Source organism: Hipposideros armiger, unplaced genomic scaffold (assembly GCF_001890085.2).
Source record: "Hipposideros armiger isolate ML-2016 unplaced genomic scaffold, ASM189008v1 scaffold_30, whole genome shotgun sequence".
Classification (NCBI taxonomy): Eukaryota; Metazoa; Chordata; class Mammalia; order Chiroptera; family Hipposideridae; genus Hipposideros; species Hipposideros armiger.
In genome coordinates this window covers 441395-457853 of record NW_017731380.1, presented here as the reverse complement: position 1 = coordinate 457853, position 16459 = coordinate 441395, and the positions used below count along the sequence as shown (strand labels likewise).

The window sequence follows — 16459 nt, the reverse complement described above, 5'->3', positions numbered from 1 at the left end:
AGAAGGTGAGAAGAGGAGAAGGAGAGAGTTATGTGATCAGATTCTTTGGAGATAGGAGCTGGCTTGACATCTATTTTCTTTCATTAGTAAATGAAATCTTTCCAGTGTATTGAAAATAGAGCAATAATAAAATATATGCCTACATAGACCTCACTCCCCCCCACCCCCATTTCTTTCTTTTAGAATTCTCAATTCAACTTAGGTAATTAACCTTCCTCTTCCACCTTCTTCTTCCATGTGCTAAGGAAAGAGGTTCCTGTTGTCCCAGAAAGGTGAATCTAGATTATCTAGTTTAGCCCAAACTAGGTAATTAATTCCCCTTGCCAGTGATCAGTTTAGATGTGGACAAGTTATGCAAATTTGGCCAATAAGACATGGGGCAAAGTCTGCTTTGGGCTGAGGGCCCTCTATAACTGGTTTTCCTCCATGATAGAACAGATTATGAATGAGGAACAGCATCCCCTTCTGCCTTGTGAAATAGCTGGGTGAGCAAATGATGTGTTGCTGTAGCAGCCACGCTCGACCCTGAGAGGACAAGCTTGAGAACCAAAGCCAACAACAGTCTGAAAATGGCAGAGCTGAACAACAGAAAGAACCTGGGTCCTTGAGGATGTTGTTAGATCACTGTGTTAACTGCCTTACTTCTGCACTTCCAATTATATAAAATGCTAATAATAATACAATAAAAAAAACTCCATAGTTTAAACAACTTTTGGTCAGGTTTTCTGTTATTTGCAGCCCAAAACATTCTGACACAATCCTCATACAGCATTGAGGGGCTGTGAATTGTTGAGGACTTCACATGTGGGTGAACTACATGCCTGGGAGCCAGTCTGATGGCTCCAGGATTGGAAGGTGTGTATTCAGGCCCATTAATTATTAACTCTTGATGCTTGGTTGATTTCTGTGCATGCTGCCCTGGACAGCATTTATCATTTGCTCTTTAGTGCTTCCACAGTACTTTAATCATTTACTTGACATACTCATAGCACTTTTATCATAGTTAATGTTTATGTTGCCCCTAATAATGTGAATTATTCGAGGACAAGAGCCATACCTATCGTGTTTATATCTCTAGTGACCAACAACGTGCCTGGCATGTAGAAAATGCTCAATGAAGATTTGCTGACTTGGAGAATTACCTTATGTTGACATGTGTATGCTGGGTGTGTGATGCGGAAGACCCTCCTGAGCCCTGCTGTGGACAGAGGAAGCAGATTCAGCATGACAAGGGCGTTAGGTCAGAGGAACCACTGCAGATTAGCTCTTGTGGGAAGGGTATAGTCATGAGGGCAAGAGGAAATTCTCCAGTTGGACTATCTAGAAAGCTGTTCATGTAGTCACGTTGTGTCTGCTTTTCCTCACTCTTCATGGTCCTGTGAACTTTAAGAGTTACATCCAAAGTACATCCTGTTTTGCTTTGTTTTTTTATATCCAAAATACATCCTTTTTTTCTTTCTTTCTTTCTTTCTTTCTATATCTCTAAAGCTACCACTCCCTCCAATCTACCATCATCTCTCACCTGGAGAAACCACCCCTCACTCCCCCCCCCATTATTTACACAGGAGTCAGGGACATAGTGTAGAAATAAAAATAAGCATGCCATACTCATGCTTAAAATAAAGAGGAACTCCTTTTGGTGTCCCTCCATCCTCTCTATCACACTATTTTAGTCCTAGCTTATGTTACTGTCTGACATGACTCATGTGTTTGCCTACTACCTACCTGCCGCATGGATTGTAAAGGTCCATGGTAGCAGGCTCCTCGTCTCTACTGTTTATAACCAGATTCCTGTACCTGCATTAACACCTGCCATGCAGGAAACATTCAATGTATGTTGGGAAGTTAACAAATATAGCACCTGGCCATTATAGGGCTTTAATCCTGAAGGAGTTTTAAATGGAATAAAAGGATAAAGAAAAATAACAGGGAAATAGGATCTACTTACTTAAACTCAAGGATTCGAGCTTATGTGCACGGGGCTTTAAAACAACTGAGGAGGGCCGGCTGAATGGCTCAGTTGGTTAAGAGCTCGCTCAAGAGTTTGAGTCTGAGCAACAGCAGTTCGAGTCCCGGCCTGAGCTGAGCAGCCGCTGAGCTGCCAACAGGTGGCAGGATGGCTCAGCTAAAAAAACCCAAAAAACAAAAAACAAAAAAAAACTGAGGAAAATAAGGGGAGGTCTCAGCCCTACAGAAATGGTGTTAAGGTGACAGGGGCCACCCAGCCAGTTTTGGGGCACCAAGTGTGAGGTCAGGGAAGGAACGGGTGGTAGTATCTGCCTGATACTCACCCCACCTACTCTCTCTTCCTCCATTATACATCCTGAGCCACCATGGCCCTCAGGGTGCCAGGAATAAAGTTCCTGCTGGTTTTGACTCTGCCTTAAATTACCTCTACTTCTTGGACTTTAGATGCTGAATTATGTGACCTAAATTTATGGGTCTACTTACTTCCTCAGTGAACCAAATAATGACAAAATGTGCACATTATGTGTACACTTAACTAAAGCAAGCGGTTTATCATTAAGTTAAAAAAAAAGAAAAAAACTTCCTAGGGGGACAGATCCAAGATGGTGGAGTAGATAAACACTGTGCTTGCCTCATCCTGTGAACACATCAAAATTACATCTAAATTATACAAAAACCAACATGGAAAACCATCTGAAGTCTAACTGAACAGAAGTTTTGTAACTTAGGATATAAAGAAGAAACCACGTCGAGATGATAGGAGGGGCAGAGACAAGAAACAGGTTGGTCCCACACCCACATGTGATGGTGGAAAATTGGGAGAGATATCTTAGCCACAGAGGTTCCCACGGAGGGATGAGGAACCCCAGCCCCACACCAAGCTCCCCAGCCCTGAGTACTGGTGCACAACACCTGGCTGTGAAAAACAGTGGGGATTTCCACCAGCCAGGTGGGACAGAAGGCTGTGGGAAAACCAGACATCCTCTTAAAGGGCCTGGGCTCTGCTGGAGGGACAGTGACTCTGGAGGTCATCAGAGACATATGGGGAGAGACTGAGTTGTGTAACTTCGGGGTGAGAACTGGAGGGATAGTTGCCATTTTTCATGTGTTGGGCACGTGTGGGGAACTTCTCCCGTGCAGCTGGCAGGTAGGCTCCATCTTTCCTGTGTTGAGCCCTCCCCCACAGGCCAAATCTGAATCTGATTTGGTGAGCTCTGATAGCTCCACCCTGGTGACTCACTGAGACCCCACCACACCCAGCTTCATATTGCAGGAGGCTTCATCAGTGGCTCAACCTTAAGGGAGCTGGCAGGTAGCAGTAGGCCTCAGAGTGTCCTGGCTTTTTGCAGAGCTGTCCCAGGCCTCGTACTGGTGCCAGCCATCCTCAGTTCATAGCGTGACCTTTAGGTACAGTACAGACAGCAACCAACTGTGTATCGCTTTGTAGCTTCTAGCAGGTAGTCCCCGGTTGGTCACAGGCAGTGGGTGACCTGGGCCTGCACTGGAGCCCCTCCCAAGAGGCCCCAGAACCAACATACTTGGAGGTTGGCTTCAGACTACAGCACAGCACCACCCAATTAGCTTCACAAGTAGCACACCCAAAGGGCACCAGAGCCCACTGGGATAAATCCCATTCCATGGGGTAAAGCTCCCCACAAGCTGTGGACATGACCAAACACCATAGCCAGTCAGCCTGAGGGTCAATACCACAACCCACTGAAGTGCCAACAATAATCAAGGCTCAACTTTAAGAGGAGGGCACACACAACCCACATAAGGGGCACTCCTGGAGCACCCAGCTCAGGTGACCAGGGAGACTGTGCCACTGGGCCCCGTGGGGCACCTACTACATAAAGCCATCTGTCAAGACTGGGATATGTAGCATATCCACCTAATACATAGAAACAAATACAGAGAAGCAGCCAAGGTGTGGAAACAAAGAAATATGAAAGAACAGGAGAAAACTTCAGAAAAAGAACTAAAGGAAATGGAAGCAAGAAACCTACCAGATACAGAGTTCAAAACAATGGTTGTAAGGATGCTCAGGGAAATTAGAACTTCAATAGAGAGATAAAAACACAAACAAACATAAAAACACAAACAAACAACAACAACAGCAAAACATAAAAACCATAAAAAAGAACCAATCAGAAGTGAAGGCTACAATAACCAAAATGAAGAATGCACTAGTAGTAATCACCAGCAGACTAGATGAAGCAGAGGATCGAATTAGGGATTTGAAAGACTAGGTAGCGAAAACACCCAATCAGAATAGCAAAACAAAACAAACAAACAAACAAAGAATCCAAAAAAATGAGGATAGTTTAAGACACCTCTGGGACAACATCAAGTGTAATAACATTTGCATCATAAGGGTACCAGAAGGCGAAGAGAGAAAACAAGGGAGTGAGAACCTATTTGAAGAAATAATGACTGAAATCTTTCCTAACCTGGCAAAGGAAATAGACATACAAGCACAGCAAGTGCAGAGAGTCCCAAACAGGATGAACCCAACAGGCCCACATCAAGATACATTATAATTAGAATGGCAAAAGTTAAAGACAAAGAGAGAATCCTAAAAGCAGCATGAGAAAGGCAACTAGTAACTTATAAGGGAGCTACCATAAGATTGTCAGGTGATTTCTCAATAGAAACTTTGCAGGCCAGAAGGGACTGGCACAAAATATTCAACATGATGAAAAGCAAGGATCTATAACCAAGATTACTCTATTCAGCAAGGCTATCATTTAAAATTGAAGGACAGATAAAGAGCTTCCCAGACAAGAAAAAGCTAAAGAAGTTCATCACCAACTAATGAGTATTACAAGGAATGTTAAAGGGACTTCTTTAAGATGAAAAAAAGAAAGAAAATATTAATAATAACATGGCAATAACTACATTTGCTTTCAATGTAAATGGAGTAAATGCTACAATAAAAAAATACAGTGGCTGAAAGAATAAGAAAACAAAATCCTTACATATCCTGCCTACAAGAGATTCACGTCAGATTGAAAGACACACAGAGACTGAAAGTAAAGGGATGGAAAAAGTTATTTCATGAAAATGGAAACAAACAAACAAAAACAGCTGGGGTAGCAATACTGGTATCAAACAAAATAGACTTCAAAACAAAAGCTATAACAAGAGACAAAGAAGGGCCCAGCAATGGTATTTCTTGGTATTTATCCAAAGAAACCCAAAACACTACTTTGAGGGGATATGTACACCCATATGTTCATTGCAGTATTATTTACAATAGCCAAGATATGGAGGCAGCCTATGGATAAAGAGGAGGTGGTACATATACACAATGGAATATTGCTTGGCCATGGAAGGAAATGGGTTCTTGCCATCTGCAGTAGCATGGACAGACCTGGAAGGTATTGTACTGAGTCAAGTATGTCAGACAGAGAAAAACATATGCAATGTGATTTCACTTATATGTGGTATCTAAAGAACAAAACAAACAAACAAATAGGGCCAGCTGAGTGGCGCATTGATTAGGAGTTGGCTTGGGATGCCAGCTCTGAGCAGCAGGGCCTTGGTTTGGATCCCACATGAGGACCAGTGACGCTGCGCCCTCTATAGCTAAGATGCTGAACAACAGCTCGACCTGGAGCTGGGCTTCCATGAGTCACTGGCAACTGTGTAGGCTGCAGTGGGGCTGGGCGGCAGCAGGCGTGAGCTTTCGTGAGCTGCCGTGAGCCACTGTGAGTGGTCGTCCAATGGCCAGCGAGCGACTGCCTCACCTGGGAAGATCGTAATGATAATACCAACATGGGCCAGTGAAGCAATGCCCTCCATAACTGGACCGAAGAACAAAAAGACAGCAACTTGTCTGTTCCCCTTCCCCAATTCCCCAACGCTGTTTGTTCCCATCCCCCAATTCCCCAATAAAATCTTAAAACAAACAAACAAACAAATAAACACAACAGAAACAAACTCACAGATACAGAAAACATTTTGATGGTTGCCAGATGGGAGGGGGGTTAGGAATGGGTGAAAAAGGCAGAGAGATTAAGAAGTACAAATTGGTTATTACAAAGTAGTCATGAGGATGTAGGGTATAGCATAAGGATTGTCATCAATAATATTGTAATAACTATGTATGGTGTGGTGTCAGGTGGCTACTAGATTTGGGGTGATAGAAGGGAGAGGAGTTGGGGGACAGGGTGAAAAGGTGAAGGGATTAAGAAGTAAAAATTGGTAGTTATAAATAGTCACGGGGATGTATAGTACAGCACAGGGAATATAGTCAATGATATGATAATAACTATGTGTAGTGCCAGGTGGGTACTAGATTAGTCAGGGGATCACTTCTTAAATTATATAAATGTCTAACCACTATGCTGTATGCCTGAAATTAATATAAAATAATATTGAATGTCAAAAAAACTTTGTAGGAAGTTATAATTTTGAAGTACAATATAAAACTGTAAATACAGTACTCGGCAAAAATAAAACAGCTAACTCAAGTGTTCAAACTTTGTGGTTTTAGTTTCCTCTCAGATTGAGAGACACACCCTCTTTTGGAGGTCATAATGGAGCTATGATGACTAAAGGTACAAATATTTACACAATATTGGTTTACAACAATAAAAGGGTTAGCATCAAGCCATAAAGCAATGATCAATCATTAACTTAGAAAAACTCTGACCAAAGCAGTTCTTTAAACAGTTATTAATGGCAACCAGCTGACATAAGGAAGGCTCAAAGTGAAGACTTAGATTCCCAAGTTCTAGTACTTACTCACAGAGCCCTAAACATCTCTGCTTTTATTTCTTCAGTATAAAAAGTAAAGATATTAATGCCTCTCTCTGACATGGATTGTTCCATAGAAAGCAAATGAAATAATATAGCATGCATTAGAAACAAAGCAAGTGTAATGCAGGGCAAGTAGTAAATCTGGACCTACTGCTACTACTAACAATAATAAATAAGACCAGTCAGAAGTGTAGGCTGTCAGTCCTGGGCTGGAAGGTGTTGCCTATCTCTAGCTGTATATAAGAACAGAAGCAGCGGCAGCAGGTGCTTCTCCTCAGAGCAGTTAGCATCCAGGGATCAGCAGTCATGAAATTATGGTATATAAATGGGAAGTTGTAACACTTTTGCTATCATGGCCCCATTTATTTTATGCTTGATGACAAGCTAACAGAATAATTTGGGTTTAAGAGTACCAGCTCTAGAGTCATATTGCCTAATCCCAACTCTGTAGAACTTTGAGCAAGTTCCTTAACTTTTTTGGTAGCCAGCCTCAAAAGATTGGTTTCAGTGATCTCCACCGCTAGTATTCATGCCCTTGTGTAGTGGCCTCTTACACTGTACAGGGTCGCTTTGTGTGACCAACAGAATATAACAGGAGTGATGATTGTATTCCCTTGGTCACATTTCTGAGGTCAGGCCATAAAAGGCACTGCGGCTTCTGACTTGGTTGCTCTCTTGGGTCCTTCATCCTAAGGGAAGCCAGCTGCTCTGGCACTCTATGGAGACGCCCATGTGGTAGGGAACTGAGGCCTCTTAACTAACAGCCATGTGAGAGAGCTGAGAAGTGGACCCTCCAGCCCCAAGCTTTCAGATGACATCTTGACTGCAACCTCATGAGAGACCTTGAGCCAAAGCCACCGAGCTAAGCCGCTGCCAAATTCCTGACCCACAGAAACTGTAACATAATAAATGTTGTTTCAAGTTTTAGCGTAATTCATTGTGCAGTAACAAATAACCAAAGCACCTTCTCAAAGTTTCTGTAAGTTGTCTGTAAAAATGCAGATGACAATAGTGCTTTTCTCAAAGGGTTGCTGTGAGGATTAAATGAGAAGTATATTGAAAGCCCTCAACCCCATACCTGGCACAGAATGAATACATGTTGGCTGTTGTTACACCTTTGTGTACTTCTCTTCCACAAGCAAGGTGGTCCTGTGTATATTTATAGTCAAAGTCCCTGTAGGCCTCAGCATTTTGGTAAGTCATAAAATTCAAGTATACAGATCCGGTTCTAGTCAGTTCCTTTTTGTTGCCTTTCTCTAACCATCAGTTGGGCAAACAGTCTTCCCTTTTTCTCTCTGATAGCTTTTGGGATGGGAGGCAGGATGTCTAAGAGAGAAAAATTTAAGGCACACACTATGGCTAGGGAATCAAAAGCCAAAATAGTTGTCCTGAAAAAGACCAACCCACTGACCTCATGAGCACTTGACAAAGGTTGACAATAGTTAACTGAGCTAGCAGGAGTCAATTCGAGCTTTTACAGAGCTCACTGTTTAGAAATTGTCCTCTGAAATATACAAAGCTTCCATTCAGGTTCATTTCTGTGCCTTTAAACCTGGAATAGATCCTGGACTTCCTCAGGCAAACTTCATAGATGTTATCTTTTCTTTCTCTGATTATTCCTATCTCCTTCACATTTGGTTTTCTTTTATTACTGATGGAAGGGTGAGCAGTCAAATTTCCTATGCACTGAAAGAAGGTATTGAGGAAATCTTACTGCTAAAGCAATGAAAAGAACAAAAAGAACAGATAGGTTTCTATTCCATAATAAAACTCCATAATAAAACTACTTGACAAACACTAAAATGTCATAATAAAACCATTTGATAAATATTTTTAAAAACTCAGCCTATAATATAATATAAAGGGGGAAACAAACAGATCATAAATACTGAGTAAGGATTTATTGCTACTAGGCCATGAGGATTTCTATAATTCCATTATGAGTAAAATATTTTTATATATTTTACTGCTCATTCTCTGAAATACGCAATGTTTAAATATGCAATATCCTTTTTTAATAGGATATTTGAGGAATTTAAAACAAAATACAATCCTTTATTATACATACAGAAGGAAGTGAGCTTTTAATTTTGTTTGGTGAAATGCATAATTCCTGATCCCTAGGAGTTTTTATTNGGGTGGGTGAACTACTTTTACAAACAGTGAATGGGTATATGTTATAAAGATGTTATTTCCTTTAGGCATTCACTTATGATTGGGTGAACATTTTCTAATTGCCCTGATCATGGAAAGGGGTAAGAAAACATGTAAACAAAGATTAGATTTGAACCATGTGAAACTGCTAATCCTTGAGCATATTTGACCTACAGTATGGCAATTTAATATAGCCTAAGGTTTACTCATAAAACAACTCTATACTATGTCAAATACAAAATTGACATTGGAATAGTAACCTAGTACACTTAGTGTAAGTTCAAAAATTATTTTAAATACAGCTGCAAAATGATACTGTATTTCATACTATAATAGACCTGTAATTGATGAAAGAAGGTCCAATTATACTTTGTACCTAGTAATTAAATATGTGCCTTACAATTACAAAGGAAATATTAGTTTACTATAAATGTTTAAGTTAATAACATTTTATGAAACAACTTTTTTTCTTTAGTTTTATTTATTTACGTATGCATTTATTTATTTATTTTTCTCTTTTATTTATTTATTTTCAATTACAGTGGGCATTCAATATTATTTTGTATTAGTTTTAGGTGTACAGTAGAGTGGTTAGTCATTCATATAATTTAAAAAGCAATCCCTTCTGATTAGAGTATCTACCCGGCACTATTTATAGTTATTACAATATTATTGACCATGTTTCCTGTGCTATACTTTAAATCCCCTTGACTATTTTATAACTACCAATTTGTACTTCTTAATCTCTTCATCTTTCTGATGCGTCCCCCAATCCTCCTCTTATCCAGCAACCATCAGTTAGCTCTATGTATCTATGAGTCTATTTCTGTTTTATTTGTTTACTTTGTTCTTTAGATTCCATATATGCTAGATTATATGGTATTTGTNTTTTAACCGACTTCATAGAGTTGTGAGGATTTAATGAGATAATAACTAAATAATATCAGCTAGTCCTTGAAGCTTGCAAATTTCTCTACCTGCTGATGATTTCTCCACTTATCTCTTTAATTGGGATCACTCGGATGGATTCTGAGCCACCTGGATGTCTAGGCCTGGATGACTCAGAGACCTATCAAATGCAATTTCGCCAGGAGTAAATTAATCATTAATTATTGCTGGCTCTACCCTCACTCATACCATCCTCCACCCACACGCCCCAAGTGTGATCCTTTTTCAGTATGTCCCACCTCAGTGAGAGGAGTCATTTGCCACTCAGTGAGACAACCCTCCTTGGTGTCTACTCCTTATCCCACACATTGACCCCTTTAATATTTCTTTTATTTTTCCACATCCTTCTAAGCTCATTCCTTCACCTTTATTGAGGCTTTCGTCTCTTCCAGTTCAGATCGCTGCACCAGCCTCTTCTGACTGGCCTCTTGTCTTGTAATTTCACTCCAGTACAGCCTTTATTACTTTCCTGTTTAAAATTAGTGGCTTACCCTGCTGTGGGATAAAGTCCATTCCATGATCTGGTCTCTGCTTAACTTTCCTTCTCACTGCTCCTCCTCAACCTTTCCACATCTACTCGAAGCTACTTGCATTTCTAAGAATGACTGCTCTTTCCTTTACTTCCAAAATTTCAACCACAATGTTCTGTCTGCCTGGTATTTCATTTCTCTTGTTTTACACCTGGCTAAATCCTAGTCAACCTTGTGGACTCCAGTGTCATCTCCTCTAAGAATCCGTGCTTTCCATCTGTTTGAGTGAGGAAACACTCTTCTGTGCTTCCAGAGAGTACGAATCAAAGCTAATTCATTTGTGTTTCTCCCTTTTGAAGGGCCAGGGACTGTTTTTTNATAACGTAAAGTTTGCATTGTAACCATTTTTGAGTGTATAGTCATTTATCATTTTATCTAGAGTCATCCAAAGTTTATTTTGGTGGATTAAATGTATAATTTAAAATTATTCATTTAGGACTCTCCTTTTTCTTGGCAAGATGGTGGAATACAACTTAACTGCTCTCATTGTGTACTTTTGGGACTGTAATCCTGTGGTAGATGTGATGGTGGTGGTGTACGTGTATGAGTCTGGGGTGAGTGGTTGAATGAAAGGGTTTTGCTGCTTGAGTTTCTCTTCATAAAAAAGATATAGAATGGAAAAGAATGATGACATGGGCAACTGTATCTTCTTAGTGATACCACATGGGAGCCTTTGTGATGGGAGTATGCAAAAAACCTTTATTTTGATGATATTCTTCATGCTTTGAGAAAAGAAGGGACAGTAGTTATAGTATTTCAAACAGAAATAAACCAACTGGGGAGAAGTTTTAAGTCCCAGAAACTACAAATGCAGTCCAAGAGGGATGGTCAGACATTATTAAGTTTCCTGGCTGAAAAACATAGTTTTAGGTAGACGTATTTACATGGGCTCTACAGCATATTTCTCAAACTTTTTTTTCTTTATTCTGTACCCTCCTCCACTCCCCCATTTCTATTTTAGATTTTCTTTTTCAAACTAACCCCCTAAAAAAACTTCAATACCACAAATGTACCATATGTCTGGTTATATATTCTATGTTCTACATATACCTGTGCTTCATACATAAAAAGAGTAACATTTTTTTGCCACCAAGAACTACCTCTCTGTGGGCCATATTGCCCTCATTGCGAGGCATGCTCTACAGTCTCAGCATGAACATAGTAATTACTCAGGATCAGCAGAATATCATTGCTCTTTCAGAAAACTNCAGCTTACTTTGCATAAAGCCGACTATTTTCCTGCTCTGTTGCTTGGCTATATGGTACTCCCCATGAAAACATAGGTGTGTGTTGAGGGAGAGGCATTGAAGCAGTGAAACAGAGCACCATGGAGACTAAGTTCTCCACTCATGTGTTTTTCTTGTGCCTCTGGAACATTTTGGTTCATCTCCTATATCTTATAGATGCCATTTTCACTTAATAATGGGATGCTGCTCAACGTGCTCAATTAACATTTGGTGGATCACATAACAACCAGTTCATTATGGGTAGTTCAGGTTGTATAGTTACTTGGTGTTATGGGTAGAATTGTGGCCCCTCCAAAAAAGATATGTTGGAGTCCTAATCCTCAGTATTTCAGAAAGTCACCATTTTTGGAGATAAGGTCTTCACAGAAGTAATCAAGTTAAAAAGAAGTCATTATGGCTGCCTCCAATTTAATATGACCAGTGTTGCTATAAAAATGGGAAATTTGGACACAGAGACACACATAGAGAAAAGATGATGTGAAGATGTGAAGAGACACAGGGAGAAGGTAGCTATCTACAAGCCAAAGAGGGATGCTTGGAACACAACCTCCCCTTACAGCCCTTAGAAGACAACAACCTTGCCAATCCCTTGATTCTAGGCTTCCAGCCTCCAGAACTGTGAGACTATAAATTTCTGTTGTTTAAGCCACCCAGTGTGTGGTACTTTGTTATGGTAGCCCTATCAAACGGATATACTTGGTGTTCTATGATCATGCTTTCAGTTTCTACCAAAACTCTGTACAGAAAGAGCAGAGCTGAAGGGGGTGGNTTTCTGGGTGTGTATAGTTCTGCTGAAGTCATTGTTTCATATGAAAACACTTAACCTTCTCTTAGAAGGTTCAGACCCTTCTCAGGGGATGAACGTGGGTTTGCTCATTTCTTCCTCCTTACTTTTGGCTGTTTATTTCTTTGCTTCTTACATAATCTAGGGCTTTTTCTTTCAATCAAAATCTTCCTTTCCTTCATTTTCTCTTCTTTTTTTACTTTTTTCCATTTATATTTCTTCTTTCCAACCTCCCCCCCACTCTTCCTTCAGGTATTGGTTTGACTTTGAACCTATATTAACAATATAAGAACATTTCTTGGGTAATGACTCCAGATTCTTTGTAAGAATGCTGCCCTTACAATGGCATAGCTGAGGAATGGTATTGCTGATTTCATGAAAATGTTGCATTCCTGAGCTTTTGTCTCTGTCCCTTACAATAAGGCAGGAGTTGAAACAAGATGATTTCCATTTTCTCTTAAGAAATATGAGGAGACAAATACGTTGAGTGGTGTGTGTAAATAAAGCACACAATGAAACCACATCTCCACCCAGTTGCCCATGAGGTATCCTTAGCAACACTCATCTTACTTTCTGTGTCTCCAGTGAATAAAGCCTAATCATTCACATTCCTGAGTAATTCTGTAGACTCCACATTCTGGTCTGCACCGTGAGTCTCCTGGGACGCTTCCCTTGCTCCCGCTTCCAGCCTTGACCCACTTCAACCCACCTTCCCACTGTCATGCCCAACAGTTCAGACATGCCCAGAATTCTCCAACAGTTCTCCATCACCTACAGGTTAAAATCAAAGTCCTTTTCCTGCTGCCTGTCCTCCTCTCTTGCTAAGAATCCTTTTTATAATCCCAGATTAGAAGTTGTGACCTTGTATCTCCGTGTTGACACACAAGGCATTCACCTTTTTTTCTGGAAAATCTTATCTCCAGGATCTGGTGTTAACCATTCAATCCTCCCCACAAAAGAAAACTCGTGTGAGATTTCTTTCTGTACCTTCCCATAAGTGATCCTTCTAAATCTCAGTGACGTTTACTCAAGCATGTTAACTCATAATCACAGTTAGGTGTAAACACGTGAATGTCTTGGGAAGTCCCCATCAAGAGGGCATTCTTGAAATGCTTGTTGAAATTTCATTTGGAGAAGAGATTAAGTGCTCTCTAAAGAAAATGACGAGACAGCCCATCCCCACAATTCATGCATCACCCAACAAAACAAAAACCCTTGTAGTTAATGTGACCAAACCCCATGGAAGGCAGTTGCATGACCCAAACCCCTAGGACATTTCACTGCCCATCACAAGTGGCTTATCAAAGTACAGTGTTCCTTCCAACATTCCTTAAGGAAAGTTCTGATAATTACAGTTTTACCCATCATCCTCCCAGTGAGGTTGTGGTGCCTCAGTGATGTTTTGGAGAAAAAGCAGGCTATTCTGGTGACTTTGAATTGTTTGCGTATCTGTTTTCCACTAGACTACTATAAACTTCTTGAGGTCTGAGATCTTTATATTTATAAAATTTGATCTTTGCCTTCGCAGCAAACTAGCACAATGCCTGGAACATAATGTAAACCACGTAAATATTTGATTGTATGGATGATCTATCTTTTGGCTTTGTGAGTGTTGTAGTTTAAATATATGAAGTATCACTTTATGAAAAGTTATATTTTAACAGTTCACAACAAAGGGTCAAATGTAAGTGGACTGATGCCTGCCATTTAACAGTCTAAAATGGCGTTAACCATTGCTTGAAGTGACTGAAAGCCATTATCAATAGGTCAACACACTCGGTTTTTAACCTTTGGCACCTGTGCCTTGGCCCTGAACTTGCTGGGTAAGCATGGTTTTTGATAGCTCTATAAACTAGTTCTGCACTGTCATCTTGAAATCTGGATAAGATGACATCAGTATATCGGCACTGTCTACACATTTCCTGGTTGACTAGACCATCCAGGGAGGATGCTTCAGTTAGCTGTACAGAATGTGTAATACCAAAATGAAAGTAATATTTAAAAGGAAAGTTGGGCCAGAGGAGACTCAAACTAGTTATTCACACTTGCTTGCATCCAATAGTGTGTATTCCAATATACGAATATTTTATATTAAGCTAGGACTAAACTGGAACAGCTGACCAAGCTAAAAGAACTGAAGTGGCTTTAAATGAAAGAACGCCCCAAACATCACTAATTGTAATATTCTTCTGAATATTATCGCGCAGTACATCAGCGTTATGATTTAATGCTGAAAGACTTACTTCTTCTATAAGTGGCCAAATAGTTATTTTCCTGCACCTCAGCTTTCCAATCGATAGGTTTCCATTATCCCTGATGGTAATCTACCTGGGTGTCCTGTGAACTGTTTTTTCTCAACACTGCAGCTTGGGGCTTACTTTCTTATTTTTTTCCCTCCCATTATGACATCCTTTACTACTACTGTTTTGGGTCTTTAAACATTGCCTCATTTCCTTTGAAGATCACAAGCATGAAAGTTTTTAAAAATTTAATTTAAATCGGAAACATTAAATTTAATAAAAGGGGAATCCTAAGGGAATCCCCACCCAATTTAAGAAATACGAATCTGTCCTGCATAAAAAGTGGCGGCTTCAAGATTCTCGCAGCCTGAACACTGGAGACTGCGAAGTGAATGTAACTGCGCACTGGAAGCAGCAGCAGCGCCTGGGAAGCCTCTGGTGCCAGTTCCCAGCAAAGCCCCTGGCGCACTGGTCCCAGGCTCCGCAAAACCCCTGGGGCACTGGTGCCAGGCCCCGCAAAACCCCTGGTCACTGGTCCCAGGCCCCGCAAAACCCCTGGGGCACTGGTGCCAGGCCCCAGCAAACTCCCTTGTTCTCTTCAATGGGGTAAAACAGAACAAGATCCTGGTCTCCACCTGCCTTATCTTTTTCAAATGTTTCAAACTTACTGTCTTTGTTCAGCAGAACCGCGGGCACCGTGATGATGGTGACGAGGGCAGCAGTCCCCAGCAGTCCCAGGAGCACCTTCCACTGTGTCTGCAAGCCGGTCAGATCATGTCCAATTAGAGCGAGCCCTTCGGCCCCAGTCCTGGGTAAAAGGATCGGGGCCTGGGCCCCACCTGAGGCAGCGAGATTTGCCGATGGGCGCACGTTGGAAGAGGGGAACGGTGAGGGCGCACATTGGAGTGAGCCAGTCCGAGGTTTCAAGAGCGGTTGTCCTTGAACTTGTGGCCTCTGAGCACATTACAGTTTGCTTCTCTACGTCTGCACCTCAAAAGCCAAGTGAGGGTTCAGGCGTGCGTTTTAAGGGTGGCTCTGTGGGTTCTCCAAGGCTCAGCGCCAAGGTTCTAGCAGAAACGCCGCAGGTCCAAGACAGAGGCGACAGCTCTGGGACATCCCTTCACCTGTCAGAGGGTGGTCCTGGGGCTTCCGCCTAATGAAAGCCCCCGGTCCCGTTCCGCGGGCTTTGGGGACAATTTGGGGAGAGTATAGTGAAGAGGCACCTATAATTCGACCCTGGGGCTGGGGAAGCGGGAAGTGCGCTACTCACTCACCTTCATTGTCGGATTCTCCTCGGAACTGAGCGTCCGGAGGTGGGGGCAGGCAGAAGTCAGACGAGCCGCCCAGACGCGCGTCCAGCTCCACTGCCGCGGAGTCACTCGGCGCTTCCAAGTTTCGGCCCTGAGTTAAACATTAGTGAGCGGCCAGCCCGCTCGGTGTAAAGGGCCCCGGTACAGGCTACAGGAGTAGGCGCGCCGGCTCCGGACACTGGCATTCCGGCCGGGGGGCGCCCGAGAGGCACTTCCCCCGGGCTGTGCGGGGCTCTGGGCGGCAGCCGAAGCGCGCCGGGTGCGGCGCCCCGGGGTTGCGCGGGAGTGGTTGTGAGAACCCCAGCGGCGGTGAGCCGGTCCCTGCATTCGATGCGGAGACCCGCGGTCCAACTTAGCTGAAAAGAGCTTTGGAGCTCAGCTCCTGAAACCTCGCGTGGACAGGCAAGGGAACCCGGGCCAGAGAGGGCATGGGGCTCTGCAAACTCACACAGCTCACTGCTGGCAACTGGAGCTAAAACTTCTGGAAGACAAAAGAGAGGGAAAAGGTGATTTT

The 16459-nt window shown here is 42.0% G+C and overlaps 1 protein-coding gene across 1 annotated transcript in view; it reads right to left on the bottom strand.

Moving 5' to 3' along the window:
• The window catches only part of DPP4 (dipeptidyl peptidase 4), a 91554-nt gene extending 75539 nt beyond the window's left edge, over positions 1-16015 (bottom strand). Inside the window, exons 1-2 of the mRNA XM_019636841.1 lie at positions 15910-16015; positions 15304-15391 (exon numbers count right to left, since the gene is read on the bottom strand). Of these exons, the coding sequence (XP_019492386.1) occupies positions 15304-15391; positions 15910-15915 (94 nt within the window). The 5' untranslated portion in view covers positions 15916-16015. The remainder of the gene's footprint in view (positions 1-15303; positions 15392-15909) is intronic.
• Between the last annotated feature and the right edge of the window lie 444 nt (positions 16016-16459).